We start from the raw sequence: 13,408 nt of genomic DNA, 5'->3' as shown, positions 1-13,408 counted from the left end.
TGGTTGCTGATGGCTCCTTAAAGGCTGATTCCTCCTCTGACAGAAGTCTGGCAACCTCTGCTCAAACACCAGAAGAGATGCAAGTTCATCCGCAGTAGTAGAAGCTGAATTAGCTGCACGCTCAGCCTTAGCTGCCGGTTTTAAGGACTCACGATCATAGCAACGGTGTCACCGTAGCGATGAAAGAAAAAAGATGGCTATTAATATGTTTGGTTTAAGGAACGATGCATCCATTAAAGGCTCTGCAACCACTTTGGGGGGTTTCCACAGCAGTACATGGCAGGCAGTTTGTGCTATTTTTAAAGTTATCTATCTATCTATGAAATATAATATTCATACCTGTATTTATTAGTGTAGAATAATGTGAAAATAAGAAAGATTCTGTTTGAATTATCTTGAAATGAGCTGCCTGCCCCTCTACCATGTTGTGCTGTTATTACAAGCAGCTGTTTACTATTTCTCTGGGCTGGTGGGGTATTTATCTGGTGGCAATACCAAATACCCCGAAACTGAAACGATTAGTTTGGTAGCTTTTTTTTTTTTTTCTTGTGAAATAATTTCGTTTCTGTGTCCAAAGTAAATTCATGTAAGCATCCCAAATACAACTAGGATGTTTGGAAATTTTTTTAAAAAAATCATGAAAAAAATTTGAAAAAAACTCAAAATTTCATAGGGGGGCTAATAATTTTGACCTCAACTGTACATGCTTTTCATTTTGTTTACATGTTTATGATGGCTGCAGCAACCATGACGGTCAGCTATCTTCACACAGAGTTTGCTGCTGCTAGTTTTGTGCAACATGGCAGAATATTTATCAGATTGTGACGACATGGACGACAACTTTGAGAACGATGGACGTCCTTACCGGAGTATTTTATTATTATTATTTTTTTTATTAAATCGTGTACAAAATACATGGCTTAAGTCATCTTATATACATTTTAAAGGAGCAGGTGCATATGAAGAATGCAGAACAGAAAACATGAAAATAAAATCTTCATAAAATAAATAAAGACAAAACAATGTTTCCTAGGGCTTTTGTCGCAAATCGTATTTTTCAAACAAACTAAAAAGTTTCATGGCATTTTTACTTTTTTATAATATTAAGGGCTTTGGTAAAGGAAAAAAAATCTTTATGAAATACAAAAAAATCTGGGTTTTACATTCATATATTTACATTTATGTATGAAATAATTTCCGAATAATAATATGTTATTGACCAGAAAGTCCCATTCACTGTTAACCATAATAACTATATATCGAAACCGCATACTACATACTGCATACTTCCATACTGCATACTTATCGATCAGACAGTATGCAGAGTGTTTACCCACAATTAATTTCGCTCCTGCCTGAGCCGAAATCAGCCGGCCTGAAGCTGATTTCACTTAAGCTCTAAACTCTGTAAACTTTAGCTAAAGCTTACTAAAGCTAGCCGCAGTGAGCAACGAACTTCCGGTTATTTTCACAAAATAAACAACCTCATGATGCATACCCAACATTTCGGCGAATCTAGTATCCATCCGGGAAAAAAGTCAGTATGAGTAGTAGGAGTAGTATGCGGTTTCGAACACAGCCAATGTCTTTTCGGGAAAAGGGTTTCCTTACCGGTGCTGCGGCGGCGTGCGTCGATGACGTCATCCCAGTAGACGCTTATGTCGAAAGCCCCCGATAACAACAACACGGCAGCTCTGAGCTAACAGTGCAATAGTACGCGTTCATTCATTCATTGGTCTTAAAGTATTGGTGAAATAAAGACAGATAATGCCTTATTTAGAGGCTGTGTTGTCTCTGCCCTGTTCTCTCCCGTTATATGGATATACGCCGATCTCCAGTGATCTAAATATCTTCTGAAGGACGCCGACTTTCACCAAACTGTTATCGGTGAGTAGATGAACGTATTTTATGCCAGAAATAAGGTCCAGGTTTAAAAAACAAAAACAAAAAACGAACTTCCCCATCAAATATAAACGGGTAGTTGATGTTAATTACGTAAAGGTGCAACAAGCAGAAAGATGAGGAGCAGCAGCCGTTTTTCAAACGTTTTTTTTTTCAAAATGATTACGTCATCTTGCATCTTAACGATCTCGTGCTGCGATAGAAAAAAAGGGTGAGTTGGTGGGCTCTCCTGTAAGCTTTGGCTGTTGCAGTTTTGCTGATTTATTTAAGTTATTTCATTGGTTCAAAGGAGGTTGAGAATCTACAACTTGTTTTTTTTTTTTTCTGCTACTGTTTAAGTCACTAAATGAACTTAAAAACTTGAAACTCTACAGCACCAAACCCGTTTAAATAGAAATAAGAGGCAATTTGAAGACATCTGTGTGATCTTGTGGAAGTGAAAAACAAACCTGAGGTTGTTAGTCACAGCCCTGAATACCTTAAACATATCTCTGCTCATATCTGTGGTCATATTTCCCCGTTTCTGCCTAATTCTCATTGATTTCAGCCTGTCCCGTTGAGTCATTTGCTTCGGTGACGTGCCCGAGCGCTGCTGAATTAGAGGAGAGCGTTTCAGGCCGCGTGTTTGTGTGCATGTTGTGGTTTGTGATTACAGCTCCATTACGCCCTATCAGGCCTAATTGCAGACCAGCGCCGTGCTTGCCAGCTTCTGCCTGTGGTCTAAAGAAAACACATTAAAGCCATTCGTTTGCAATTTACGCACAATGACAAATAAATGCACGCAGGCCCCCCCTCCCCGTGTTTACACAAATGCTCGTCTCGTGCCTGCAGGCACGAAGACCGAGCTCTTTCAACGCTGGACACAGCAGCCAGATTTGGTTTCTTCTTAATGTTTGGCAGGTGATTTCAGCCCTACGAACGAAGGCCTCGGTATTTCACCTCACTTCACTGTTCCAACAGCAGAGGGTACCAAACTCACACCTTTTCCACCTTCTGTCTGCTGCTTTCACCTCCTCACCACAGCAAGCTGAACATCTTTGGGATTTGGACAGAAGCGGCGGTTTGTTAGATTAAAGTCTGGGAATTTTAGATGTTGTTTGGCCCAAATGCTGAAAGTAGAAAGTAAATGTCAGGCTGATCAGTCATGGGGGAAAAAGCTGTTTGCTGTAATGTTCCAGTGCTTACAAAACATTTGATGGTGAGGTTAAATTGGTGAGGTTAAATCAGGCCCCTCCTGTTCCTCGTGGGGCCTGATTTTAAAAGTAAATCTGCTTAATAGTCTCTGATTGTAGGACTGAAAACAGGATATTTGTAATATTTTTGGCCCTTATGCTGCCACGGTTACTGAGATGTGTTCACTGACGGTTTTCGCTTTTTGTTTCCTCTTATTTGGAGTTAGATCATCATGTTAAAAACAATCCGATTCCTCCCCTTTTGCCCCGCCGCTTGGCCCTACCTTTCTGTGTTGGTTCTTGTGGGTAAGGCAGGTGTCCCCCTTTGCTTCTGCAGATCTACCAGATCTAACGTCGGTCGTGTAAACCCTCCTAATGGCTCGTCGAAGGGCTACACAACTACTACGTCTTGATTCCGAAAAGTAGGGCCAAGTGGGAGGGCCGGAGGACGGAACTGGGCTTGGGAGCAAGCCTCTGTCCTGCTCAGGCGGCACGTCACCAAACGGTTATTTTAAGTTTAAATTTGGTGAGAAATTTAATTCCACCTTCTGATGCTGATGTGTAGCAAGCTTCCTGATGATGATGGGAATGTTGATTGAAGCTAATGACTGCAGTTGGGGGCAGTTCTGAGAAGATTAACATGTTTTAGACGCGTTGGATTGTTTTTTTTGGATAGTTCGCCTCTTTTGACATGAAGCTGTATGACATCCCATATTAGCAACATCATTTATGAACATCTTCTTACCCCCTGCTGCGTCCTGTGAGCCAAGTTCCAGCCTCGTTTTGGTGTTGATGAAGGTAGTCCGGCTAGTTGGCTGGGGTTTAAAAAATAAAGCGTTTTGCTTCTCAAAACAATATGCGTTCAACAGAGTAATACATTTGCATCACAAAATCGTTCTCCAGGAAAAAGTCAGACCTCACAATCGCTTGGCACGATTTTTGCCTCCCTTCATATCAATGCGTTCAGCCACCTAGTGATAGCCGCACCTGTTACGGTGTTTGCTGCTCGGTCTGCGCTTCGGTCTGCACAGCAGGCAGTGATACGAAGGGAGGCAAAATTAGGGCCAAGCGGTTGTGAGGTCTGACTTTTTCCTGGAGAACGATTTTGTGATGCAAATGTATTACTCTGTTGAACGCATATTGTTTTGAGAAGCAAAACGCTTTATTTTTTAAACCCCAGCCAACTAGCCGGAACTACTTTCGTCAACACCAAAACGAGGCTGGAACTCTGCTCACAGGACGCAGCAGGGGGTAAGAAGATGTTCAGAAATGATGTTGCTGATATGGGATGTCATACAGCTTCATGTCAAAAGAGGCGAACTATCCCTTTAAATTAGTTCTCATTTTCTCTTTTAGATGCTTGCAGGTAATTTTGGCGACGGTATTAATGTTAATGTTCTTTGATAAACGTAAACTTCCCCTTCCTCTGACTCCTCTAGTTCTTTGGTATTTATTCAGTGTTGCTTTAGCGTAAATAGATGATTTCGTGTCACATGCTTGAATGAGTCTTCTGGGAGTTGGTGGTGTGGCTTTGACATGGCAGGTGAGCGTTTGTGTGTGTGTGTCTGCTCCCTTCGCGCCCAGCTCCCCATAACAGGAAACGGCGAGGTGAGGCCAGGGTTTATGGGTTTATACGGCCTCAAAGGAGCCTCTTGTTTTGAAACAGAGCTGCAGCTCTTCAGGCTTGTTTTCCATATTGGTCTGGCATGGAACGCTTTGACCCTGGCACAGGGGCAGGAAAACATGACATCGGTCGGAGCTTTGAACGCCGTTTGGATGGACGGGGGGCTCCCATCTCGCCCTCTGGTTTAGGCAGAAGCGGGTCGGGGATCAGGGCCGTCCGACGGCCGCGGTGCTCTGTACGCAGGTGCTGGGAACGACTGTAGATGTGGTCTATCAAAGGGTTGACTTTCTTTTCCCTTTTTTTGCTCCACATTTGTAAAGCACGACAAAAAATAAGCTGGTCCAAAGCGACCTGAAATGCCCTGTTTGTAATCCAGGCTGTTCTTCACCGGCTGAATGATGCCGTCATGGAATTCATTCTGCAGAATATCTGCACGGCGGAGCTCCAGATTGGGCCTTTTGGGGCCGTTATCTTTGAGACACGGCAGCTGAAATGAGGTGACAAAAGGTTTTTAATAGGGCTGGGCGAGTTAACTCGTCATTGATTATTTAACGCCGATAAATATTTTATCGCGCATTAACGCAGGTTTTATTATTTATTTTATTATTTTGTAAAAGTCTGTTGCTCACAGGCTTTTATTTTGTAAAAGTCTGTTGCTCACAGGCTTTTATTTTGTAAAAGTCTGTCGCTCACAGGCTTTTATTTTGTAAAAGTCTGTTGCTCACAGGCTTTTATTTTGTAAAAGTCTGTTGCTCACAGGCTTTTATTTTGTAAAAGTCTGTTGCTCACAGGCTTTTATTTTGTAAAAGTCTGTTGCTGTCTGCTGTGGAACAGGAAAAGAAAGTAATCGGCGGATCCACCAAACATGGAGAAGGGTACGGAACTTTTACTCGGCCGTTTTCATTTTAAAGTTCTTCCAGACGCCGGAGTCGACAGAACCAAAGTCATCTGTAAACACTGCCAAGTTGAATTGTCTTCTCAGCGTAGTAGTTCCAGTCTAAAATATCACTGAAAGGCAAAACACACAACTGATAGCAGCAAGTCATTCAAGGAAACAGACAGTGGAGCGAGGCTTCTACATAAAAACTACAGAAAGATGCTGATGTTAAAAGTGTGTTTGCACAACAAATGTTGTGGCACTTTCATTCATATGGCAGCACATTTAAAATAAAACTAAATGCTAAAAGCTATACACTACTTTTGAATTCATTTTTGGATTCTGTGTACAAATGAGATTAATCGTGATTAATCAGGGAAAACATTTGATTAATTAGATTCATTACATTTTCTTCTACTAATCTGGATTAGTATGTATGGATGCCTGAGTTTCCATCCTTTTAGCAACACTCTCCAGCCCCTCCTCAGGGTCCCCATGCCAGAAGAGATTTTCACCCCCCCTCCAGGAAGCTGATCTTGTTTTTATTTTTATATTTAGATACTAAATATAATCTATTAGGAAAGTCCTATTCGTCTGCTACCTATCCAACTCCATTTTAAAGTCAAAGTTGATAAAGTGGGGGCGTTCTGGTGCTTCTTAGTCTCCCGTCTTCTTCGCTTTGTTTAAACAAACGCAGCTTTTGGTGTCAGATCAACAACTAATCGCGGTGAGAGAAGCTAAATAGACGCATCACCCCACGCGTTCATGTTGGGATGTTTCACGCAGGCGATATAAGAACCAGTGAAATTGGGTTTCCAGTGTTAAAGGATCTAAGAGGAGACATTTTGAAGCATCTAAAGAATTTAAGATTTCAACAATCTGAAATTTGACACGAATATATATGATATAAATGTGACTTTTTTTTTTCCCTTTTCATCATGCGACGCCTCTCTTTTGGTGTGTGATTCGTTCAGCTTGCTTTGTGTGGTTTTTGGAACCTTTTAGCCTCAAGATGTGCTAAAAAATCCCATGTTTCACAAGCTCACTCCATCCATCAGGAAGCACCATTGTTTTTCCAAGCATGGCATGAGATACCGTGCACAAACTGTGCCGCGGTAACTCAAGAACGGGACCCGATGCGGCTCGAGATACGATCATCCTGCTCGGTGCCGAGTGGAAGTTCTCATGTTGTCTCCAGCTTCCAGACCTCCTCGACTGCCCCCTCTGCTCCCCGGCCTTCACCCCCGCTGCTACCCCCAGATCCGTGGAGGAAGCGTGGGGCTGGCACGCTGGCACCGTGACCATATGAGTGTGTGTTTAAACCTGTGTGTGTGTGCACATATGTGGGGGGGGGGGGGATTGAAGGATGAATGCCATGACTTGGTTGGAATGTTCCAGAGTTTTTCTGAATGTGCGGTCGGAAAGTCTGAGCAGGAAAAAAAGACTCGAAGCAACATGGGTGAGGGGAACAAGACCTTATTGACAGTGCTTGCACACACACACACACACACACACACAGGTCCAATGTCTGCCCAAAGCTTCTGATTCATGTCGATGTTACACCAATCCTCCCATGACTGAATATTCAGCTCCACTGCACAGGTTAATAATTTCAACTAGAAAGAGCTGTTCCTGCGAAACAGCTGTGAGAATGCATGAGCTGAATTACCTTAATAAAGAAAAATCTTAAAAAGCTAAAAGATTTGAACATTTTAAAATTTGAATGGTGTCTCTAGCTGAAAGTATGCAAAAGTAGTTAAGATTTGAAGGATTTGAAATGATCTGAAGAATTTGAAGATAAAATTAAGCTAGAAACAGTTGAAAATGCTGAAAGTATGCTTAAATAATTATAAAATAAAAAAATTATAAAACGTGGTCTGACATTATGGGGATTGAACCCGGGCCACCTGCACGAAAGGCTGGTAGTGTTACCATTAAGCCATCTCGTTGTGTTACACCTGAAGTGCATTTGACCTACTTAAAGACTACACAGAGAGACACAGAGCTAGCTGCTGCAGCCGCGGGACAAATCTGACTGTCTTCAAACACGTTTTGTGAGAAAAGTTGAATAGCTAGAAAGATAATTTTAACACCGTTAGAAGCAGAAGGCTTAGAGGAACTTAGCAAAGTACTTTTACATCTGTGGAGTCAACTATATTTAAATCGAAGCAGGTTGAACACACACAACATATATGGAGAGATGAGACGGCCGCCCGCCGATCGCGGGAGAGAAATGACACCGAACACTGACTTCAAATACATCTTGTGAGAAAAGTTGAGCAGCTAGAAAAATAATTTTAACACCATTAGAAGCAGAAGGCTTAGAGGAACTTAGCAAAGTACTTTTACATCTGTGGAGTCAACTATATTTAAATCGAAGCAGTTTGAAACACTTGAAGCTGATTCAAAAATGGCAGATTTCCTCAAAATTTGACAAGTTGTTCAAGCTTAAAGGCTCATAGTTCAAAATCTGTCCATGTGAGCTCTTTAAGAGTTACATTGGCTGAAAGAGGACAAGTTTTCCTACATTTTAAGGTATAATTTGTTTCTCTCAGTTAAACTGTATGAAAGTTACAGTAATTTGTTTGAAAAGTTGAAACTTATCAGCACTGCTGAATGTCTCACTCTAAAATCCAAGAAGGAACTTCATTTTCATATTTTTTAAACTGTCATATTTCAAAATTGGCTGAATATTTTTAAAAGATGAGACATTTTGTAATAGCTGAATGTCTTATGAACATTTTAAAATTTGAATGGTGTCTCTAGCTGATAGTATGCTGAACTAGTTACGATTTGAAAAGATTTTAAGGTTTTGAAGGATTTGAAAGGATTTCAAGATAAGGATTTGAAGAACTTAATTTTCATATTTTTTAAACTGTCATATTTCAAAATTGGCCGAATATTTTTAAAAGATGAGACATTTTGTAATAGCTGAATGTCTTATGAACATTTTAAAATTTGAATGGTGTCTCTAGCTGAAAGTATGCTGAACTAGTTAAGATTTGAAGGATTTGAAAGGATTTGAAAGGATTTGAAGATTTAACATTAGTTTCAATGGGAAAAAAGTTGAACAAAAAGCTTAATATCTTAAAAAGTTGAAAAGTTACAAACACCAAAAAATATTTCCCATCGAGAGCTGAAAGAGCTGAACATTTTGATACCAAATTTGTTGAAATAGCTGAAAGTATGCTGAAGTATTTGAATGCCGAAAAACGGCGGAAGAATATGGAATACGGAATAATAATAAAGAGAAACAGGAACTTAATAGTGAGAATGCTTCATGCATTCTCACAATAATATGCAGATCGACCCGGTCGCAGTCTTTTAAAATCTCATTATGACGTTTGAGCATCTATTTGGGTAATCATTAAAGCGATGATATCTGCCCCCTGCTCAATGGAAAAACTGCATATTCTTTTTTGAGAAGTCATTTCCGTCTCTTTGGCCACATTTTTGTCATATTCTTACACTGAGAATTGGTAAACTATAATAACCCATGACCAAAGAAACAAACTTTTTTCCCTTGTCCTGTCCAGCATTATGGCAGCAGAATTGTAACCTGAATTTATGCCAAACACATTTGCTTTGCCAAGGGATGCTGAAGCCTGAGCTTGAGAAGCTTGAGCAGGTCACCGACTCTGAGTGTCAGTATGTGTGGGACTTAAGCCTCAACACAGCAAAATCTTGAAATGTTCCCTTAGTGGATTGGCATTCATCCAAAGGCCTTCTGCCCCCTCTAGTGGTGAAAAAACTTGTCAAGTTGAGACTACCTCTGATTTTTCTGCTGGAGAAGCTGTTGTTTTGTTCAGATGCTTTTGTAATGGATGTTTAATTCCCATTTGCATACTTTGCAACTATTTTAAGAACTGATTGCTATTTATTTTGAAAGTCTGCCATGCTATTTTTTCTCAATTTCAGCTCCTTTATTATTTAATATTTATTTTGTTTTACATTGGATTTTGAATCCCTAATTGCACAGACTGAACCAGTTGTTATATTTTTATGGTTAAGATTGTTTTACTGGTGCACAATTATTAAATAAATAAGTAATTCAGTACATTTACATCTGTTTATTTGTTTAAAAAAAATAGGAAAGAAATGTTTAAGTGGAGTCTGATGTTGCCTTGAACTAAAGAGCTTTTTTTTTTTTTTTTACACACAATGAAACTTTCCGTTTGTTACCATAATTCCGCGCTGTTCTGTATTGGTAAACCTCTAAACCTCAGATATCTGTATCGGCCGATACTAAACCTCAGATATCGGTATCGGCCGATACTAAACCTCAGATATCGGTATCGGCCGATACTAAACCTCAGATATCGGTATCGGCCGATACTAAACCTTGGGTATCGGTATCGGAGGTGAAAAAGCGGATCAAAGCTGAAAAAGTAGTTGTTCTGTGTTTGATAGCAGAAGTTTACACCGGTTTACATTGATTAATCATTTTTAAACCAAAGAACATGTTCAGTCTTGAGGGTTAGTTAGTTAGTTTACTTTGAATTACATTCTCAGATGACATATTTCAACATGATTTAACTTAACAGTTGACTATTTGTTTTTAAAGTTCCAGTGTGAAACATGTAAGGTGAACTCTCTACAGATGTGCAACAAAATATTCATAACTCTGCTTTTAACCCTAAACCCAACATAGGTAATTTCCCTCGCAGTCACATTATACTGATAAGCTTCTTTTGTGTCATTAAAACAATCTCCCTTTGACACTTTTGGGAGGCGATCTTCGCAGCCGTGGTGGCTTCTGTCACAAGCTCATACGGGAATGTTGATGTGAAGAGTTTACAGTTTGTTCTGATCTGCATCTTTGTCCCTAGATGCCCCTGAATCTATTCAAAAATGGATCTTTATGGTCTGTTGGTACAGGCTTAAATCAGGCATCAGGTCCGGCTCTAGATGATCTGTTTTCAGGAATAATTTACATGTTAGAAAAATGGTCCATGCTGCAACCGCGCCTTCTTATTTTCGTTCGGGGTTTTAAGCGATGTCTTCTTCTTTCTTCTCAGGATGGTTCCTACCTGGCCGAGTTCCTGCTGGCCAAAGGCTACGAGGTGAGAAAAACATTCCCGCCGCAGTTTCAGAAGAAACCGGGCCTCTGTCCTTTGGAAGCCAGACGTGCACACACACAAATGAACGCAGACACTCATGAATGCCAACATACACAGAGCAAAATTCCCTCGATAAGCGGCATCCAGCCACAGCAGTCTGTGGGAACTCCAGTGGGATCATGACGTAATTTGACAGCCCGAACACACACTGACCGACTGACACCTCACCCTGATAAGACCCCCTTGTTTTGCCTGAGCTTTTTAACCCCCGACCTCGTGACCCCCGGGTCAAACTATTAACAAGGAAATGGTTGTTATTGTACAGCCATATGAGTGAGGTCACAAACTTTCGTCTGCTCAGTGTGTTTTCTGGTGCGCAACAAGCCACCGGCTGATTGATGGACGCCGAGGTCAACAAGCGCCTTCCTTTATCTCGTTGAAATGAAGTGATAAGTCACGTAAAGGGCAACTAAAACCGTCTAAATAACAAAGTCATGTGTTGATGGTTTACAGCACGGCTACGACTGCTTAGTTAAGGGAAGAAAAGGTCAATTTCCTCGAATAAACTCTGTGAGAGAAAAGCCGCTGCCTCTTGGATAACGTAACTTTCATAGGCGCCTTCCACTTATTCAACATGCTCAAATATGCGTCATGTTTCAGACACCCCATTTGTGCATGTTAAGCTAACTGCTTGTTAATACGATAAGTTTTTTATTACTTTGCATGTCTTCCAAAAGAGAAAATAATCAGGATTTTGAGGATGTTACCGTTACACACCAGCTGAGACGCAGGGTAGCAAAATATTATGGGCGTGAAAACGAAACTTAGAAAATCGGCTCGGCGCATGCGCAAAACCACAAAGTAGCAAATCTCGACAAGTAGGAGAAGTCGACAGAACACCGGCTTTGACTCGTTTCATATTCCGGAGCATGGTTAGCCCGCAGGTGGTAAAACCAATTACTCGTGTTACCTTGTCTTGCGATTACTGTCGCCCGGCATATCCAAGCGGATGTTCAAAACTTTGCATTACTGCCGGACTCATGAGCTATTGCGGTATAAGGTATGGCAAAAAAATCTCTACCGTTGGTGAAAAATACCGCATAAGGTATCATACCGTGCATACCGCCCACCCCTATACTACATACTACATACTACATACTTGCATACTGCATAGTCATCGATCAGACAGTATGCAGAGCGTTTACCCACAATGCATTTCGCTCCTGCCCGAGCCGAAATCAGCCGGCCTGAAGCTGATTTCCCTTAAGCTCTAAACTCTGTAAACTTTAGCAACATTTGAAACATTTTCAGGCGAGAAAGTAGTCGTTTAGATCCCCAACGTGTTGAAAACCTGACAAAATACCAGCTGTTTACTATTTTGTTCCCATGAATTCGGCGCTACTAAAGCTAGCCGCAGTGAGCAACGCACTTCCGGTTATTTTCACAAAATAAAATACCCGTTGCCTTTTATCATAGGGAAAGCCATTACCATACAATTGGTGCTTTTGTTTTGAAAACAGGAAGTGAACCTACCCTCGTTGTAGCTAGCTTGAAACTGCAGAATGAGCCCAGATCATCAGCCCTCCACCACCGTGCTTGACAGCTGGTGTGAGGTGTTTGTGCTGATATGCTGTGTTTGGTTTCCTCCAAACGTGCTGCTGTGCATTATGAGCAAACATCTCCACTTTGGTCTGGTCTGTCCAGAGGACATTGTTCCAGAAGTCTTGTGGTTTGTTCAGATGCAGCTTTGCAAAACCTAAGCTGTGCTGCCATGTTCTTTTTAGAGAGAAGAGGCTTTCTCCTGCAGCCCTTCCACACAAGCCATGATTGTTCAGTCTGTTTCTGACTGTGCTGTCATGACCTTTAACCTTTAACATGCTGACTGAGGCCTGCAGAGTCTGAGATGTAGCTCTTTGGGTTTCTGACCTTGGGGTGACCTTTAACCTTTAACATGCTAACTGAGGCCCGCAGAGTCTGAGATGTAGCTCTGGGGTTTCTGACCTTGGGGTGACCTTTAACCTTTAACATGCTAACTGAGGCCCGCAGAGTCTGAGATGTAGCTCTTGGGTTTCTGACCTTGGGGTGACCTTTAACCTTTAACATGCTAACTGAGGCCCGCAGAGTCTGAGATGTAGCTCTGGGGTTTCTGACCTTGGGGTGACCTTTAACCTTTAACATGCTAACTGAGGCCCGCAGAGTCTGAGATGTAGCTCTGGGGTTTCTGACCTTGGGGTGACCTTTAACCTTTAACATGCTAACTGAGGCCTGCAGAGTCTGAGATGTAGCTCTTGGGTTTCTGACCTTGGGGTGACCTTGCTGGGACGTCCTCTCCTGGGAAGATTGACAGCTGTCCTGAATGTTTTCCACTGGTGAATAATCTTTCTCTCTGTAGAATGATGGACTCCAGATAGTTTGGAAATGGCCTTATAACCCTTCCCAGGTTGATGGGCAGCAACAGCTGCCTCTCTAAGATCGTTGCTGATGTCTTTCCTCCTTGGCATCGTGTTAACACACACCTGAATGCTGCAGAACTTCTGCTCACACGACGTTAGGTGTGCGTAAACAACATCTACCAACAGATGATTTATGTCCTGATAAGTTAAAATCCTACTCTGAAGAGAGTCTACTTTTACTTTCACGACTTTACATAAACATGCATGTTTCACCGGTCCTCGTTGTTTTCCCAGCAGAAGCTGCATGACTTTATTTCCCCTCAGATGATGGCAGAAACAGTCCCCTTCATCCCAGCCTGCACGTTCGGCTTCGCCATCTG

The 13,408-nt window shown here is 41.5% G+C and overlaps 2 protein-coding genes across 3 annotated transcripts in view; both read left to right on the top strand.

Annotated features, from left to right (window-relative positions):
* Window positions 1–13,408, top strand: part of gmds (GDP-mannose 4,6-dehydratase) — a 249,391-nt gene that overhangs the window by 4,676 nt on the left and 231,307 nt on the right. The window contains exon 2 of the mRNA XM_075486027.1: window positions 10,594–10,638. Within this exon, the coding sequence (XP_075342142.1) occupies window positions 10,594–10,638 (45 nt within the window). The remainder of the gene's footprint in view (window positions 1–10,593; window positions 10,639–13,408) is intronic.
* The window catches only part of mylk4b (myosin light chain kinase family, member 4b), a 147,430-nt gene that overhangs the window by 37,262 nt on the left and 96,760 nt on the right, over window positions 1–13,408 (top strand). The gene's annotated exons all lie outside the window — the stretch shown is intronic.

Source organism: Odontesthes bonariensis, chromosome 15, assembly GCF_027942865.1.
Source record: "Odontesthes bonariensis isolate fOdoBon6 chromosome 15, fOdoBon6.hap1, whole genome shotgun sequence".
NCBI classification, from domain to species: Eukaryota; Metazoa; Chordata; class Actinopteri; order Atheriniformes; family Atherinopsidae; genus Odontesthes; species Odontesthes bonariensis.
The sequence above is the reverse complement of the archived record's forward strand: the minus strand, read 5'-3'. Positions and strand labels throughout refer to the sequence as shown.